General features: G+C 45.7%; 1 protein-coding gene across 2 annotated transcripts in view; it reads left to right on the forward strand.

Annotated features, from left to right (window-relative positions):
* Positions 1-1,456: 1,456 nt before the first annotated feature.
* Positions 1,457-18,788, forward strand: part of REEP1 (receptor accessory protein 1) — a 109,210-nt gene continuing 91,878 nt past the window's right edge. For both annotated transcript variants that reach the window (XM_059405676.1, XM_059405675.1), the window contains exon 1: positions 1,457-1,604. In XM_059405676.1, coding sequence (XP_059261659.1) covers positions 1,573-1,604 — 32 coding nt within the window. In that variant the 5' untranslated portion in view covers positions 1,457-1,572. The remainder of the gene's footprint in view (positions 1,605-18,788) is intronic.

Here is an 18,788-nt window from a genome sequence, read left to right on the forward strand (position 1 = left end):
CTAGTGAGGGCCTCAAAACTGGGTCAAGATAGCATTTAACAACAACTAAACTAAGCTAAATTACAGGTATTTTATGGGTCCTTTGGAAACCCCTTGTCATAGATGTCTCACCTCCGTCCCTTTACTATGGGCAAGGTCTTTCTTCTTCCTGCAATCTCTGTTTCTGTTTCTCTCTCTCTCTCTCTCTCACACACTGCTAGCACATTCCCAGCCTCTTTCTGTCAAAGTCTGAGGTCTCCTTGCCTCTGCTAGTAAGCAAGCCATGTTGGGCAGGGCTCCTTTAAAGAAAGCTTCAAGCTAGCTCTCTCTGGTGCCTCTCACATCTGACACTGAATTATACATGACATGAGCATCAGTAAAGGGGAATAGTGCTCTGGGAGAGCACCATGGAGGGGGATGAGGAAGGCAGAGGCAGAACAGAGGAAAAAAGTGGACAAAGGTTTTCCAAGCCTAAGGGAATAATGTATCAGAACTTATATAATAAGGGCCAGGACCCAGGTGAGAAAAATGAGGCATTTGTTTTAGGGGCAAAATTTAAGGGCGTGCCATAAAATGCAGTTATCAAGATAAATAATATTTAATGCTATTTAAAAAAAATATCTAAGGCCCTGTGTATAGGATACCATTTTCCCTTTTGCTTAAGGCACCAGAATGCCTCAGCAGGGCACCGGTGCTATGCTGTAGCAGCTTCTAGCTTCTTCCTGGCTAGATTGTATCCCTGAGCCAATTCTACAAAGCAATGCTGGAGCGGCCCCCTAGGAAAGGCCTTCCTCAACAAATAACCTTTTATCTGAGTCTTGAAGAAGAAGGTGAGGCATGGAGTGTGTGAACAGGAGAGAGGGAATAGCATTTTGCGAATCCAAAATGCCTCAGTTGGAAAGAGTTAAATGGCTCTTTGGGGAATGGTGGTGGCAATGATTTTGCAGGCAAGGACCAGATTATGAAAAAATTCTTTAGTATTTTAACGAGGGGAGACAAATGCCCATATTTGTTTCTTATGCATATGATGCTTTGTTGGGGGACAGATTGGAGGGGTCAGGCCTGAATACAGGTAAGTCCCTTAGGAGGCTAGCGCAGGGTCCAAGTAAGGGATGACAGCATCCCCAACCAGAACAGGTGTAGCTAGATTCCCAAGGTCCAGGTCCAGGCCTTGGTTTCCCCCACCATAAACCTGAGGGTGGGGCAGCACCCAGGTGTCCTGCCGAAGGGGCCACCTCGGGGTTCCATTGGAGCGCCCCGCGCACCAGGGCGCGGAGGAACCGCCCAAATTCAGCCTCGGGCTGTGGCGATCGGGTCGGGGCGGGTCCCGCGGGTGCCCGACCTGCTCACCGCCCAATCGCCGCGGGCCCGCCGAGCCCCGGGGGGCTGGGGCCGCCGCCGCCGCCGCCGGAACGTGCCGCGGCTGCGCTGACGCGCGAGCGCCGGGCAGGGCGGCGGGCGCGCTCAGTCTGGTGGCGGCGGCGGCCGTGCGCGGACGGACGTTGCCGGAGCGCCGCAGCCGCCCGCTCCGCCAGCAGACGAGCCGAGCCGCGCCGCGTTGCCGGCGCCCGCTCGCCCACCCGCCCGCCCGCCATGGTGTCATGGATCATCTCCAGGCTAGTGGTGTAAGTGGCTTTTCCCGCGCCCCTTCCTTCCCCTCCTTCTCCGCCCCTGGCCCCCGGGCTGCCCGGGCCCCTGCAGCGCCCGGCCCCGTTCGCTCCGGCTATTAATACCCGGCGGCCGCTAAATTTAGCAGGTACAGTAGCTGCCGAGGACGCCTGCAAGCGGGCGACACAGGACGCGGCTGCTACCCTGCGGGCCCGGGCCCGGGCGCGGGGGACAGGCGGGCGGGGCGGCGAGGGCGGGGGCGCACGGGGACTGAGCTGGCTGCGCCCCGCAGCGCCCCGGCCGCTTTTGTTCCCCGAGTGGGTGGGATTTGCGGAGGCCCCGAATGGGCGCGCCGCGGGGGACACGCGTCTGTCTCCTTTGGGAGAAACGCTGGCGGGGTCTGCCGTCGCCGCGCCGCGCCGCCGCGCTTTTGTCAGGTGAAAATGACAGAGCCCAGCCGAGCCTGGGGCGCTGCCTGGAGGGGTCGGCGCGGAGAAGGGTGGAGAGATGAAGGAGGGGCTCCGACTGGGATTGAAAGAATACTCCTTTTTCGGTTTCTCAGATTGACAGCGGTAAAGGCAAGTAGGACACAGCGGGGACGTGTAGGAATCTTGGGGCAGACGCCTGGCGGACCTCATGTCTGATTCCTTTGGCGGGGGTCTGAGGGAGAGATAGGGGCAGACATCTGCAGAAATTCACGGGAAATTTCGAAGTGACAGCCGCTCAGGTGGTGGCAGTGACACCTCCCAGGCCTTGTAGGAGAGCGCAGAGTCATCTGGGGTGAGGCCTCTGTGAAGTCATTCGGGGTGGGTTATGGGGGGCGTTTTTCTCTGTCAAGCCCCAGAGCTGAGTAGACATTTGAAGAGCTCCTTTCCTCGTGGATTTATTTCCCTTTGGAGCTACACATGGCTGTAGCAGTTCCTCTCCTTCCCTAACCATTTTTGCCTGAGTCAGGACAGATGTGCCACCTGCTCAGGGGAGCCAGGGCTGAAATTGGCCTGGAGAGTGTGGGTGGGAGGTGCACCTCAGGCTCTTTCTTTGTCTGGGAAAGAGGGGCTCCAGACTCTGGTTCATTGTGCACCATCACTCCCAACGTTGTGATATATCTCCCATCTCCTGTCCTTTACTGATTTTCTAAGAAGCAGCCAGAGGCAGCCTTCTGAAGTCATTCTCAGCATTGTAGCCCTGCCACCATTCTGGGCTTTCATCCCAAAGCCAGTGTTTGTGCCTGCTGGCCCCCAAGTCATCCATTCTATGCAGCCCTCTCCACAGCTGTTGCCACTGCTGGGGTTTGTGCTATACCTCGAGGTGGCATGTTAAATATTTAGAAGATTTCTGAGGGCAGAGCTGGCATGAATAATACAGGGAAGCGACTGGAACGCCTTGCCCCACCTCATGCCTGACCAAGGCCTGTCTTGCCGTCAGGGTGGTATTTTTTTCTCCTGAACTAGTGTGTGATCTTCATATTTGGCAGTGACTTCTGGGGAGCCCTCAGGGTGTGGCCGGAGACTCCCATTGGCCTGGCTGGAGAGCTCATTTTCTATAGGTTCTACTGCACTAGGCCTGGCCCCCTGGAGAGTGAGAGCTTCTAGTCTGGGGTCCATGTGAGCATCTTTAATTTTATGAGCATTCTTCCTCTCCTACTACACAAGGCAGCTGAGTAGGGTAGAGAAAAGAGGCATCACTTGGGAGGGGTCTCAGTGTTGATGTTATTTTTTAAAACCATGCTCCCCAGAAGTGAAGCTTCAGAGAACTTAAATGACAGGAGAACTGCCCCTCAGGTCAGTCCAGGACCCTCTGCCCCAAGGGAGAATTTGTGGGATTTGGGGGTGTTATTTCCTCCATCAACTCCAAAAGGTCAGGGATACCACCTATCTCCTGATCACTGTCTTTATAGAAACCCAACATGGAAGTGTCAGGTGTCAATTATTAAAAACCAATTTAGTTAGCAGTACCGGTTTCACTTAAATAATAACCTGCTCATTATAGGAAAATCAGAAAATATAGATAAATAGATTGAAAATCATCCACATTATCACCACACAGAGATAGCTAATGGTAATTGTGAAAGGTCTCGTCTTCAAGATGTTTCTCCTATGCATGTATGCACATACATTTACATTTCTAGTTCAAGGAATTTATTGATTCAGCCCAAATTTCCGCATCTCTCTTAGCAAGGAATAGGAATACTGAATTTGGAGTCAGAAAACCCTTGGTTCAAATCCCAGTTCTGTCTCTTGCCAACAGATGCCAGTTCACAAGAGATCCTAGTTCAGGAGCTAGTTAACCTCATGTTGCCGTTACAAAGATTTCAAGAACACGTGATTCATAAATTGTGGAGCATTTCCGTTCCTCCACCACACACCAGATAATTAAGAGAGGGCCGAGGTAAGAGCTCTGGAAGGGGCTCTCAGACTTAATCTACTCCTGTGTTTTGCAAACTGGCTTCCCTGAGGACCACCCAGCCTGAGTGGGTGGGCTCTGGGCTCCCAGCCCTGATCAATGGGAGTAACTCCCCCTTTGTTTGGTTTGTATATTCGGGTTCTAAATAAAAAATAATTTGAGAAATATATAGATTTTAGCACTAATGAAAACCACCCATTCCTTCTCCCCTCTCATCTGTAAAACTGTAGAGGGAGTGTGCCTTGCCCAAGGACACAAGGTGAGCTGGTGAAGAAAACAGGCTCTGGATTTTTGGTCCGATGCCCTTTCTACCTATGCCTATCCTTGACAGTTGTCTGAAATTGACCTCTTTCAAGCTCCCAAGACCTTTGCTCTGGCATCCTGTGATTTTTGTCCACCAGTCCCATTTCCTATAAGAAACTTTTTCAGGGCTTTGTAAGCCTCTGTGACATGAAAGAACATTTAAGGAAGACCTATCCCTGTGTTCTGAGGATGGAGAGGGAGTGTCTTCCTTCCAACCAGATCCCTCAAGACAAGCTGATGGTGTCCAGGCAGAGCCACATGGTGCTTGTAGATACCTATCTTGCCATTGGCTCTGAGTGTTTTTAGGACTGGAACCATGGCTTATTTCCCTTCGTTTATGACTGGCCTGCTTGCCTCATTTACAAGACTTAGTTTTCTTTACAAAGAACTCAAGCCTTAGGCACCAGTGAATTTTGAACTGGGGAGAGTAGGTTTATGTGCCCTGGAGGATTCACACAGAGGTTGCTTTCTGCCTTCTTGGGAGAATGCACTATCTTGAAGCATTTATTCCAAGGAGCAGGTGTTGGTCGCATTGTCTTTGGACAGAATTTTGGCTGAGGCCCAGGATGTTGGCTAAATGAATCCAGAACTTCCCCTTTGGTTATTGGACCAAAACTCCAGTTTGCTGTGTGGGGAAAAGAGAGTTCTAATTTTAACAATTCTCCAAATAACTAAAAGCTGTACAGAAGAAACCCTTATTTTCACAGTGCACTTCTTTAAAAAAAAAAAAAAAGTTTTTAGAAAGTCCAGTCTGATGTTTAAGAGAGTCTTAGTTTAATGGCTACAGATCTGGCTATGTCCCAGGACTGTGATTTGGAGCATAAAGTCTATCTGTCCCAGTCAAGGATGTACAAATAAAGAAGACTAGAAAGAATGTGAGTTGTCCTCAAGATATTCTCCAACTGTTGCAAAACAAATGGAAATCAATGAAAAGGCCTTACATCCTTAAACATGGACTTGCCTTTCTTTGGAGCTTGCTTTTAAAAAGTGGAATGCAGAAAAATGATCCCATTAATTGGAGGTTTAGGTTTGTTGAGGATTTATTTCCTGGCACTCTGGCATGGTATAGGGTAGGAGCTAGGTAAATCTTTCAGTTGAATCACGAGAGGGGAAGTGTTGAGCTGGAAGTCAGAGGATTTGGGGTCTAGTCCCAGCACTGGACTGACCCACTGTTCTAATCCAGAGGGTGCCTGTTCTCACCCTGGGACCCTGCTCCTGGTCTGTGAGATAAGGCTGTGGACCAGTATCACATTGGAGGTCCTGGTGCCCCTCTAGACCCCTTCCTTGTCCCCTACTCCCTCAGCTGGCCCACATGCACCGTGTTTATAAACAAGAGGAATATCCTCAGGAAGTGAAAAATACCAAATTCAATTTCACTGCTGTTCTGCTGCCTTGGTCTTTTGTTTATTAATCTTGCCTGCCTGCTGGGAATTTGCTTCTGGGCACTTTCCTCCATTGTGTCTTCTTTGAAGGTTAGCTGACAAGTGAGGGTCTTACCTGGTTATGACTGGCTTAGTTTCCCCTTCCTTCTGAAGTGAGCTATCGTTTTTGGAGCATGTATTTGCAAGAGGAAGAGAATGACAGAAGAGGGAGTCAGGCCCTCAGTGGCCACCTACTGAGGCTGCCATTTTGTTTCATCTGTGTGTGTGTGTGTGTGTGTTTGTGAGCGCGTGCGTGCTTGCGTGCATTTTTCAAGGAGGTTCCAGAGGCCGGTGGGGATGGGAGGACAATAGTTACAACGCATGGCTTGTTTGGACTTTCATTGTCTGGGATGAGCCACGCACATGCCCAACTGGTTGCCAGGATTCTTGGTGTCAGTGAGAATTTTTCCAAGAATCAGCAAGAGCTCAGGGGGTTTGCATTTGGGTTATGAGGATGTTTTCCTCTCACTTCTGGGCCTTGGATGGATTGGCCCTGATGGATTGGAAGATGGATCGTTCTATATGTTTGTTTTGAACTTTCAAATCTCATGTCTTCACACAGAAGCACATTGTTTTCCCTTTGGGTTTTCTTTAGTTGCACCCAGGGGCTTTTCTGGGATTACAAAAAAAAAATAAATAAATAAAGAAATATAGATAAAGGGCCAAGTACTTGGCACCCAGTCGGGATGTCTGAAGGATCTTGGCAGGTAATCTGGTGCAGGCCTTCAAGCATGGCGCGCGTACCTAGACCAGGAATTGCAAGTGAGTTTCATCTCATGATTGATAGGAGGCTGCCTGGGATACTATCGTGGCAAGTAGGACTCTGGATGGGACTCCATGGGGTAGGAGTCCTGTGAATGTTTCGTGTAAGGAAGAGGATAACGAGGGGCACACCTGTTGGTTCAGTATTGGCTCTCCTAGACTTAGTCCATTTCTGATCTGAGAACCCCTCTGTCAGAATTTTATACATTGTCCTCAGTTAGTAAACAGAGCTGCATTCTTTTTTTTTTTTTTTTAAAGATTTTATTTATTTATTTGACAGAGATCACAAGTAGGCAGAGAGGCAGGCAGAGAGAGAGAGGGAAGCGGGCTCCCTGCTGAGCAGAGAGCCCGATGCAGGGCTCGATCCCAGGACCCTGAGATCATGACCCGAGCTGGAGGCAGAGGCTTTAACCACTGAGCCACCGAGGCATCCCTAGAGCTGCATTCGTTACCTAAGTTTGCATCCCCTCCTAAACATCCCACCTCCAGTAGGCCTTGTCAGTCACTGGCAGTTGTAGGCCAAAGGTCCTTCTTCTTGCCAGTACCTGGGCTATCCAGCCTGGTGGCTCTCTCAGCTGCCTCTTTCCTCTTAGGACCATCATTTATATATATCACATTTTCCCTTTCTTTCTTTGCCTTTCTCCAGTCATGAAATTCTACCCTGGCCTTCTCTTGGGTGCTCATGCATTCACATCCTTTCTACCTCCTTGTAGGGTCTATGGATGATCCTCTGGGCTTCAAAAGGAGATTCCCCTTCCCTTCTTGGCAACATACCCTATCCTACTGTCCTCTGCTCAGCCACAGGAGTGGGCATGTGACCCAAGCCTAGCTGCACATTTCCCTAGGCACAGAGATTGGTCCAGAGGTGGGTGTGTGACCTAAACTGAGGCACCAGGTCTTTCCCCAGAGCTTGTTGATTTGGAGCTAAAAGAAAACAGCCTTGCCTATAGGGTCCAGAGCTGGAAAGACGTGAAGGTGAGGCTGTTGGTGGCTACACCCCCTGGCACACGGAGAAGGCCTGTAGGCCAAAGGGGAGAATTTGGCAATGCACAGGTAAATGGAGAGGAGATACTGGTTTGTGTATGTACCTCTCCTTAAGGATCATGACTGTTTCTTTGTTTGCCTCACACCTTTCTTCATGTGTAGTGGGTGCCCGTAAGAAAGTTAGGACCTAGCTACTTAAATAGTGTCTGTGTACCAGCAGCACTGGCATCCCTGAGAGCTGGTTAGGAATGCAGAATCCCGGGTCCCACCAAGACCTAGTGAATCTGCCTCGTATCAAGATTCTCATGAAGCTCAGGAATCGCTGAGTCAGATATCATCATCTCTCCTGTGAAATTAAAGAAATGGGCTTGTCTGAGGTTCCCATCACTGGCTGTAGAACCAGAATTCAACCCCAAATGGGTCATTTGTGCTGGACTGTGATTCATCTTTCTTGGTTCTGAGTGGTCAAAACCCTGACTTTTTATGCATTCTGAATGGCATCATTGCGCTCCCCCAACCAAGTGCCCAACTGCAAAACTTTCACAGATGGGCTACCTAGTTGTGATTTGTGTAGAATTTAGTTTGCCTGACTTTGGGTTCAGGCTGCCAAGACAATGCCCGTCAGACGTAATATTAGGCTGAGCGGATCATGCTATTCAGAGGAGAGTGGGACACAGCCCACCTTGAGAAAGAGGCATGGTAAGCACAGTCAGCTGATGCTGGGGACTTAGAGTGGATTTTCAGAAACAGGCAGGGATTTTTTTCTCACGAGCAAAAGTGGCCGAGAACCAGCGGTCCCCATGTGTCCCTCTTGAGGAAGCTGCAAGGATACAGCAGGATCTGTAACCTCTTCGATCCTGTGTCCTGTGGAATCCAGTTTTATCAGGGAGTGCTCTCGGCTCTGTCTTCAGACTGCTTCTCCGTCCAACTGAGTCCTCCTTCCATTGCCACCATCATGTTCCAACCCCATTTCTACTCTCCCGGACCATTACAAAACCCTCCTAATTGTTTTCCCTGCTTCTATGCCTGTCCCTCCAATGATTTATTTCAAATATAAGATAGCTCATGGCGTTCCCCTGCCATTTAAAAATTGTCCAGAGGACTTCTGTGACGTTAATTATAAAATTCAGTTTCCTTACCATGTCATGAGACTCAGCAAGGCCTGGCCCCTGCCCACTGTCCTGAACTCACCTTGTGCTGCTCTCCCCACACTCAGCTGTGGCTTCCCCATGATTCCTGGAAGGCGGCAGGCTGGTCTCACTCAAGGACCTTTGCCCTTGCTGTTCCCCCTGCCCAGGACACATTCACCTAGGTGGTCCATGGTCGTCACCCTCTTTCCATTTAGGTCTCTGCTCAAATGTCACCTCTTTTTCTGACCCTCTTCTCCAAAATACATCTCACATACCACTCGATCCCCTTTGCACTCCCTGAAATTATGCTTTTAATTCATTTATTAACTGGCTTGTGGTCTGTCTCTTCACATAGAATTTGATCTCTACGACTCTGAGACTCTCATCTTGTTCACAGCTGTTTTCCCAGTGCCTAAAGTACTGCCATGCTCACACTAGGTGTTTAAAAAATACTTGTTGAGTTAATGATGACTCAGTATTCCTTTTGGGGTGAGAAGATCCTTTTTTATACCCACATTGGTAGAACCTTGATTTGTGACTATGGCAAGTGACTTGACCCTCTAAGCCTCCATTTTCTCATCTGTAAAATGAAAGACTGAATTCCTGTTTCTGGCAGGATGAAAAACTAAATGGTTTGGAAGTCCTCTCATAATAAAACTGAATTTTAAAATTTACAAAAGTTTTGGATAAAATATAAGTGTTCCTCTCAATAGCATAGCTGAGGCTTTAGGTGAATAAGGGAATTTGCCAAAAGACAGAGCAGAGGAGGAATCGTTTCACAGGGGTGTAAGCTAGTGTTACAGAAGGGGCTTACCAGACTTTACCGGATTGTCCTGAACGTAGCTGGAATCAGCAGTCATTTTGTTATCCTCTCCCTGGCTCTGTGGGTCAGGAATTTGGAACAAGATGCAGGACACATAACTCCTCTCTGCTCCATGATGTCCGGTCCTCACTGGGATGCAGCAAATGGCAGTGGCAGACTGGACCCCTCTTCCTTTTCATGTGTTCCGAGACCTCTCCATGTGGTCTTCCTATGTGGTTTTTCCAGCACGGAGGTCTGAAGACCTCAGACTTTAAGAGTGAATGTCCAAGAAGCAACAGTAGAAACCCTAGGACTTCTTCTGACCTGGCATCAGAAGTCCCAGGATAACACTTTTGCATTCTATTGGCCAAGCACATACTATAGCCAACCTAGATTTGAAGGGAGGCAGACTAGACTCCACCTTTCAGTGGGAGGGATAGCAAATAATTTGCAACCATCTTTAATATACCAGTCAAGAGGATTGGCTTAGCTTGGTTTTAATATCAACATAGAGAAAAGAGGGGCCCTTGGGTTTGTGGAGATAATAAGTCAGAGCTGAACACTTGCATATAACTGAAACTTGAAGCACTATTCTGCAGTGAAGTTCTGAGTAGAAGGATAGACCCATAAGTACAGGGAAATTGACAGCAAAGCTTGTCTGTCTTGCCCTGGGTTCTTGGTGGGGGAAAAAAATCTCCCTTGGGACTTTGAAACCATCCATGGACCTGTCCTCATATGGGTTTGGGGTCTTAAATGATTGCATCCTGCATGGTCAGAATATCCATGGTTGAGAGATTAACATAAAAATTAGTCTGGCCAGGGTTACTCCTGGATTATTTTGCAGAAATTAATCCAGTCACTCTAAGGGCCTACAATATACATTGGATTAGCTCAAAGGCCATGAATTCGCACTTCAAAATTACAAAACACCTGAAGTAACAGCCACCGTTAAGCAGGAGTTAAATGCTACCAGCAGCAGACTTAGCCCTCTAGACATAAATAAATGAATAACACACATATATTTAAAAATGTATATGTATATATATATATATATATATATATATATAATTTATCTACAATAACTATTACCTAGAATCCTTTGAATAAGCCTTCCTAAGTGAAAAAATAAAGAGCTGAAAATACAAGAAAACAACAGATCCTGGGGCTGAGTAGGGAGAGGAATGGACCCACTGGAAAAGAAGCAATTCCAAAAGTAGAAAATAGAACACCTGGGTGGCTCAGTCAGTTGAGCATCTGCCTTTGGCTCAGGTCATGATCCCAGGGTCCTGAAATCTAGTTCTGTATCAGGCTCCCTGCTCAGTGGGGAGCTTGCTTCTCCCACTCCCTCTGCCCCTGCTTGTGATCTCTCTCTCTCTCAAATAAATAAATGAAATCTTTTTTTAAAAATAAGGAAAATAAAGTATTGAAATAAAAGCTCAGTGGATAGTTTTAAATGGTGAGAGATTGAACACCGAGGGAGGAATGTGTTCTACACTACATCTTAGAGCTGGAAGGCATTTTAGTGACTCAGGCTTTTATTTGATTGAGAAGGAAGACAGGACCAGAGGGCTTAGGTCATTTACCAAGACTTGAGGCCAGGTCTTAGTTTCTGAAAGTGCTTAGTTTTATGTTGTTAACAGGGGTTGGATTAAGACCAGTGGTAACTAGAAGACCAACATTTGGTTTGATAGGACAGTATTTCTAGTAATTGTTGCTATGTGAGGCAACAAGTTCTTGGCTTCCAACCCTAAGACCTTCCAACTTTAAGACTATGATTTAAATATTTTCCATTACAGTGGTAGAGGAAGAGGGATAAGAGTTATTGGAAAGATTCTTTTTCAGTGGATAGGCCTTCTGTCCTTGTACAAGACTGATTCATTCATTCATTGATTCACTCTCTATTTATTGACCATGTGCTTTGTGCCAAGCCCTACCCTGGGTACCAGGAATATAAATATGAATGGATTCCAGTTCCATCTTTGAGAAGTTGATGAGGTCACATAGCCAGTCAGTGGGAAACTTGGACTTGGATTCAAATGTCCCCCACCCAACCAACACTCTTTCCATCAAGTGGGTCTTTTATGGGCATGTGTGAATGAGTTTTCTGGCTTTGGTTGGAAATTGTAAGAAGGAGCCCTTTCAGCAGGGGAAGTGGTGCATCTGACCTATGAAGGCATTGACCCACTGCTGCATCTGTCTGCCTGGGGAACTCTGTGGCATCCAGTGTTGGGAGAGAAGAGGCAGAGGAGAGAGGGGGTGTACTAAGTGAAGACGGGCTGGGACACACAGATGGGTGAGGTTGAGCATGCTCACCCACTATATTAGTCTGTAATTGCTGCTGTAAGAGCTATAAACTTGGTGGCTCAAAACAACAGAAATAAGTCTCTTAGAGTTTTAGAGGCCTGAATTTTGAAATGAGTCTTTTGTTGCTAAAACCCAGATGTTGGCGGGAGTTCTAGAAGCTCCAGGGGAAAATCCATTCCTTGCTTCTTCCAGCTTCTGGTGGCTGTTGGCATTCTTTGTGACCACATCCCTCCAGTCTCTGCTTCTGTCGTCACTTTGCCTTCTTTCTGTCTTTCTATCCTCCCCTGCCTCTCTCCTACAAGGACCCTTGTGATTACCTTTACAGCCCACCTAGAGCATCCGGGCTCCTCTCCCGTCTCAAAATCCTTACCCACACCTGCCATGTTTCTTTTGCCATATAAGGTAACATTCCTAGGTTCTAGGGACTAGGCCCTGGATATTTGGGCAGGGGGGTTGTTACTCAGTCTCCCATGGCTGCTGGTTCTGCTCCCACTAAACTGAAGAAAGCTCATCTAAAAACAGACTAAAGAAAGGTGAACACTCTGGGGTTCTAAGATCTTATTTTGTCTCCTTTTCCAGACTTACCTTGACTTGTAAAATACAACAGAAAAGACTGCTAATAAATGGTGAAGGTATAATGGGTAACAATGCAGTAAACACTACTTTACTCAGTGCCTGTTGAAGAAATAGAACATTATGTTCATTGGATCAGTATACCCAACTTTTGATGGAGGTTAGGGTTCTTTCTAGATTTTTGTTTTTCTCTTTCATTCTTGTGAAGAGTGCTGCAGTGAACTGTCTTGTTTCTAGGTACACCTGTGCACAAATTTCTTTAGGAACAGAATGATTGAGGCATAGGGTATAGGCTTTTTTCACTTGCCCAAATAACATAAATTAAATTTTCATAGATGTATAAGTCTATTTCTGGGCTCTTTGTTGTATCCCATTAACCAATCTGATCCCACACAAGGACCACACTGTATTAATTATATAACTTTATAAAAATTCTTGATATCTAAACTGGCAAGGCCCCTGCACATCTTGTTCTTCACAAATGGTTTTACAAGATGGTTTTCCTTCTGCAATAGATATACATATATATTTTTCATTATATATTGATTCCATATTTCAATATATATTCATATTCAATATACATTCATATATATATATATATAATGCATAATTTTATATATATATATATAATTTCCGTTGCACCAGGGCTTTGCTGTCACTTGATATTGTCACACTTTAGAATTTTTGCCAGTCTGGTGGGTACAAAATGGAATCTCATTATGGTTTTAATTTGCATTTCCCTGAATACTAATGAGACTGAACATCTTTTCATATGTTTATTGCCCATTCCTGTTTTCTCTCCTGTGAAGGGCCTGTTCAAGTCTTGCCAAATTTTCTCTTGTCCTTACCTTATTAATTTGTAGGAGTTCTTTAAATATTCTAGACCCTAATCCTCTGTCACTTACGTGTTACAAATGTCTTTTCCCAGTCTGTGGTTTATTTTTCCTTTGTCTTTATGATGTATTTTGATGAACAGAAGTTCTTAATATTAAGTAATGGATTTATCCATTCTTTTTACTGGTAGTTTAGGCTTCTTATGTCTTAGGAAAACCTTGCCTACCTGACATAATGAAGATATTCTCCTATATTGCTCCTACCAGTTTCATTGTTTTGCCATTCACATTTAATTTCCTGCTCCATCTTGAGATGATTTTTGTATATGGTATGATGAAGGATGCCAGAATTTCTTCTTTTTTTTTAATAAATAAAATGTTGTCCTAGCACCATTTATTATAAAGTTCATTCTTTCTTTTCAGATCTGCAATGCCCAGCCTTGTCAAAAATTAAGTTTCTAAAGATGTGAGAGTTTGTTTCTGAGCTCCTTCTTCTGTTCCATTGAACAGTTTGGCTCTGCGACACTACCACTGTCTTAATAGCAAAAAGACTTGATGTCTGGAATGGCAAGCCCCCACCTTCAAGAGTGCCTTAGCACTTTCCTCTTTTTTTTTTTTTTTTTAAGATATTTATTTATTTGCCAGAGCGGGGAGAGAAAGGGAGAGAGAGAGAGAGAATACAAGCAGGGGGAGTGGAGAGCAGAGGGAGAAGCAGGCTCCCTGCTGAGCAAGGAGCCCAACGTGGGACTTGATCCCAGGACCTTGGGATCCTGACCTGAGCTGAAGGCAACCTCTTAACCAACTGAGCCACCCAAGTGTCCCGTACTTTCCTCTTTTTTATACAGTTTAGAATTATGTGTTATTGCAGACACACACTCACACTTGCTCTTAAATCTGTTGGGAGTTTGATTGGAATAGCGTTGAATGTATGGACCAATGGAAATTTGATGTTCTTAAGGTAATGAGTGTTCTAATTCATAAACATGGTACCGATCTCTTTATTTAGGGCTTTAATTATATTCAGTAAACTTTTGTGAGTTTGGCTGTGTCTTCTATGTCGTTTGTTATATTTATTCCCAAATACTTGATATTTGTTGATGTCAGTATCATCTTAAAATTTTCATCTTGCCGCTTTTTGTTAGAAAAATGAAAGCTTGCTAAACTGTAGATTCTTTTAGGATTTCCAGATAAATAGTCATGTCATCTGAGATTATAGCACAGTGTTGTGTCTTTGCAGCAATTATTCCCTTTTTTCCCTCCCCCTTACTGCAATGGTAAAACTCTCTAATGCAAGGTGACTTAAAGTGGTGATACTTAAAGTGGCATACTTGCTTTTTTATTCCTGATTTTAAAAGGAATGTGTCAACCTTCCCCTATAAAGTATTGTGTTTGCTGTAGGAGTTTCAGAAATAAACTTTATTACTCTAAGTTTCTTTCTATTCCTAGTTTCCTCTGAGTTTTTATAATGAATGATACTGTATTTTCTCTAATGCTTCCATTAAGATGACAATATATTTTTCTGGCTCTTAATCTATTAAGAGACAAGTTGTAATAATTATTTTTGCCATTAAGCCAACCTTGCCTTCTGGAATAAACTGAATTCAGTCACACATTTTTTTTTGTATTGTTAGAATAATCCTGGATTCAAATTGTTAATATTTAGTTAATATTTATATTTTTTAAAAATATATGTTTATGAGTGGTATTGGCTATCTTGTACTTATCTGATTTTAGTATTAATATTATGCTAGCCTCATAAATGAAGTTGAGGGTGTATCCTCTTTTTCTATGCTCTGGGATAGTCTATATAAGATCGGATTTCTTTTTGGGATAACTTAACAGCTAGGTGCTTTATATATGGGAATATTTTAAACTAGTTATTACATTTCTTTAATGATTATAGATTTTATCTATTTTCTTGAATCAGTTTTAGGTGAGGGCTTCATTTATCTAAAACATTTTTCCAAGTTATCATTAACGTTGCTTCTGCATTCCATAACTTTTGACCTCTCTTCTAGCACACTCATTAGACGTAGGTTACATGTTCTTTTTTTTTAAATTTTCTATTTTTTAAAGATTTTTATTTATTTATTTGTCAGAGAGAGATCACAAGTAGACAGAGAGGCAAGCAGAGAGAGAGAGAGAGAGAGAGAGGGAAGCAGGCTCCCTGCCGAGCAGAGAGCCCGACGCAGGACTCGATCCCAGGACCCTGAGACCATGACCTGAGCCGAAGGCAGTGGCTTAACCCACTGAGCCACCCAGGCGCCCAGGTTACATGTTCTTATTCTATCCCCATATGTCTTCATTTCTTTCTGATTCCTTCTTCTGTCATTGCATTATGAATAACTTCCTTCATGTCCGTCTCCTCAGCCATTTCTACTCAGCTGCTGAACATCCATTGATTGTTAAATTTCAGCTATTATATTTTCAAATTTTTATTTAGTGGTTTCAGAATGGTGTGAATGTGTTTTATGGTTTGTGTTCCTTCCATCTTTTTTTCAAAAAAGATTTTATTTATTTATTTGACAGAAAGAGATCACAAGTAGGCAGAGAGGCAGGCAGAGAGAGAGGAGGAAGCAGGCTCCCCGCTGAGCAGAGAGCCCTATGGGGGCTCGATCCCAGGCAGCCAGGATCATGACCTGAGCCGAAGGCAGAGGCTTTAACCCACTGAGCTACCCAGGTGCCCCTTCCTTCCATCTTTTAAATTCAAATTTATTCCTCTACACATATTTATTTTATGTTCTGAGTCTGATCATTCCAGCATCTAAATTCTTTTTTTAGGTCTAACTCAACTATCTGTTGTTTCTTTTGGGTACATTGTATGTTTTCCAATTTAACATCAGTCTTCCTTTCTTTCCCTTCCCTTTCCTTTCTTCCTTCCTTCCATCCTTTTCCCCATAAGCTTGTATTCTTTGGGACTTTATCTGTAGGAATACTTTGAGGCCTGGGTTAAAGGTAGGTTCCTCCAGACAATTGCATTTGCTTCTGCTGGGTGTCTAGAGGCATTACCAATATTAGAGCCCTAGAAAGTGAATTCTTGAGATTTTTTAATTTGACCACTTGGTTAGTATAAATTTGGGCTGCAAATGGGTGAAGGCAGGCTGTGGTTACAGATTCCCGGAGGGAAATACTGTTTTCTCTCCACCTACTCTCATGACTGAACAGTGGGTTTTGGGGTCTCCCAGGAGTCTGTGGATCATCTTTTGAGCACGGTTGGCTCTTCTGTACAAGTGAAAACCATTACCACACCCAAGAAAACCAACTCTAATTTTGCATCAGCATCCAAAATGTATGTGGTCTGTACTCAGATTAACCCCAGTTTTTAAAAGTGTTTTGTGTATTTTTTTTTATTGTTACTCATTGGATCCAGTTCAAGTTTACACATTAAATTTGGCAATTGTGTCTTTTGACCGATCTAGAACAGTTCTCTCCCCTACTTCTTGCCTCCCCCTGACTTTCTGAAGCATCTAAGCCATCTGTGACAGAGACTTTTCTGGATTTGTCAGACTTGTCCTCTTGATGAGAGTCTGGTCAAATATCGTGCAGATGATGAGGAGTATCTCCTACCACCTTCTTTCAGGAGGACAGAATATCAGACTCTCCCATAATTAGTGACACTAAACTTGACCACTTGGTAAAAAGATGTACAACTTATTTAAATCCAGAATTTTTAGTTGTTTTCAGTGGGAGGGTACATCAGAACATCTTATCTGACACTGTTAGATGGTCTCCTCTTGATTCTTCATATTTGAAGTTTGAAGGTTCTATCAGAATTCTTTTGGTTCGGGGCGCCTGGGTGGCTCAGTGGGTTGGGCCGCTGCCTTCGGCTCGGGTCATGATCTCAGGGTCATGGGATCGAGTCCCGCATCGGGCTCTCTGCTCAGCGGGGAGCCTGCTTCCCTTCCTCTCTCTCTGCCTGCTTCTCCGTCTACTTGTGATTTCTCTCTGTCAAATAAATGAATAAAATCTTTAAAAAAAAAAAAAAAGAATTCTTTTGGTTCTAAGAGGAAAAATACAGTTCATGCTGGCTTACGTAACTTAAAGTTTAGATTGGCACTGACTTCAGGTGAGGCTCGATCCAGTAGCACAAGATTAGCGGTGGAGCAGCAGGTTCTCTTGGTCTGTGCATGAACCCGTGGTTAAGGCTGGCTCCCCTCATGGTCCCAAGAGGTTGCTGGAAGCTTCCAGGGGGGTTGAGTTTCTCACTGATGTTCGGCATAGGAAAGCATCTTCTGTGGGACACAAAAAAGTTTCTTCCCCCAGAAACTCCTAGCAAGCCCCTTGCTTTCCTGACTTTGGTCACACATCTGTCCCTGAGCCAATCCCTGTGGCTGGAGGATGTGATGTGCTGATTTATTTATAACAGCCAAGACCCACTCTGGACCTGGGCTATGGTCAACTTCTCCAAAGCACAGGGGCTACATGGGACTCGGGGAAAGGACACAGGCAAATATCCACCAAAGTTTAGTTTCCATGACAACGTAAAAGACTCTACTGAGCACCCACTACATGACAGATCTCGTGCCAAGCCATTCTTTGTTCATTCAGCACAGGTGCTCCGTCACCCGGCATTTAGTGAGATGCTACTGTGGGCTGAGAGTTGGGCCACAACAAGAGAAATGGAGTCATTACCATTAGAGCAGTTTTCCCTAAGGCTCTGTGTTGTTATTACTACAGCACGCATACAATGTGAGCATTACCATCTCTTTTCCAAATGATAAAACTGAAGCCCAGAGAGCTAAGTAGGCTGCCCCAGGTTCCCCAGCAAATTAGTGGTGGAGCTGTATGCTGAGAAACATGAGGTGGCCAGCAGCACCAGCTGGCCCCGGCCTGGGTGGGACTTGGGGTGTAGATTCTGGGCCCAGCTCTACCTGCATGGGCTGGATGATCATGGACTTCTCTTCCTCTTTGTGGTGCTGGGTGGAATCTCCTGGCATGTAGGTTCCCTGGTTGTTCACACCGCCCCCCTCCTCTGCTTGTCCTAGAAGTGTTGACTGCTCAGAGCAAGGTAGACCCTGTAACACCTGCTCAGCCCCTCCCCAGAGTCTCAGGGGCCCTGCAGGGTCTTCAATGTTATGATGAGGAGCTGTGGGACAATAGACTAAGGAGGAAAGAGACAGGACCTTTAGGAACTGCCTCCTCCACCCCTATGAGGGGAGAGAAGTGGGGATGAGGAGCACTGGATGGGCTGGTGAGCTGTTAGCGTGGCTTCTGTCCACCCAAGCCCAAGAGAATCAATTTAAGGAGCTGCAGGATATGCTTTTGTCCTTCCTTGGTAGCAGTCTAGCCCGGTGACTGGGTTTCCTATCCTGGCCAGCCTGGCTCGGCCCGCCTGCACAACACACCTGTGCCCGCCTCATCTCAGGAGGGGCTGGGATCCCAACTCTGAGGTCAGCCTGGGCTAGTCCAGCCCCACAGTGGCCTCTCCGGCCTGATGGAGGCTCAGCGCTTCCCTTAGGCAATTCATCGTGCTTTATGAGGCTCTGGGTGGGGAGGTGGTTTCCTGGCAAGGCACGGGCCACTCCCCGGCTGCCATGGATGCCTGGGAGCCTAGCTGCCGCCGTGGGCTGGCGGGCTGGCGGCAGGATGAGGTCAGCTGTGGTCACAGCATGCCCGCAACAGGCAAGAAGCTGTGGGGCTAGGTGACGTCGCTTGGTGGGGAGCTCTGATCTCGGGGGGGGGGGGG

Source organism: Mustela nigripes, chromosome 7 (assembly GCF_022355385.1).
Source record: "Mustela nigripes isolate SB6536 chromosome 7, MUSNIG.SB6536, whole genome shotgun sequence".
Lineage (NCBI taxonomy): Eukaryota > Metazoa > Chordata > Mammalia > Carnivora > Mustelidae > Mustela > Mustela nigripes.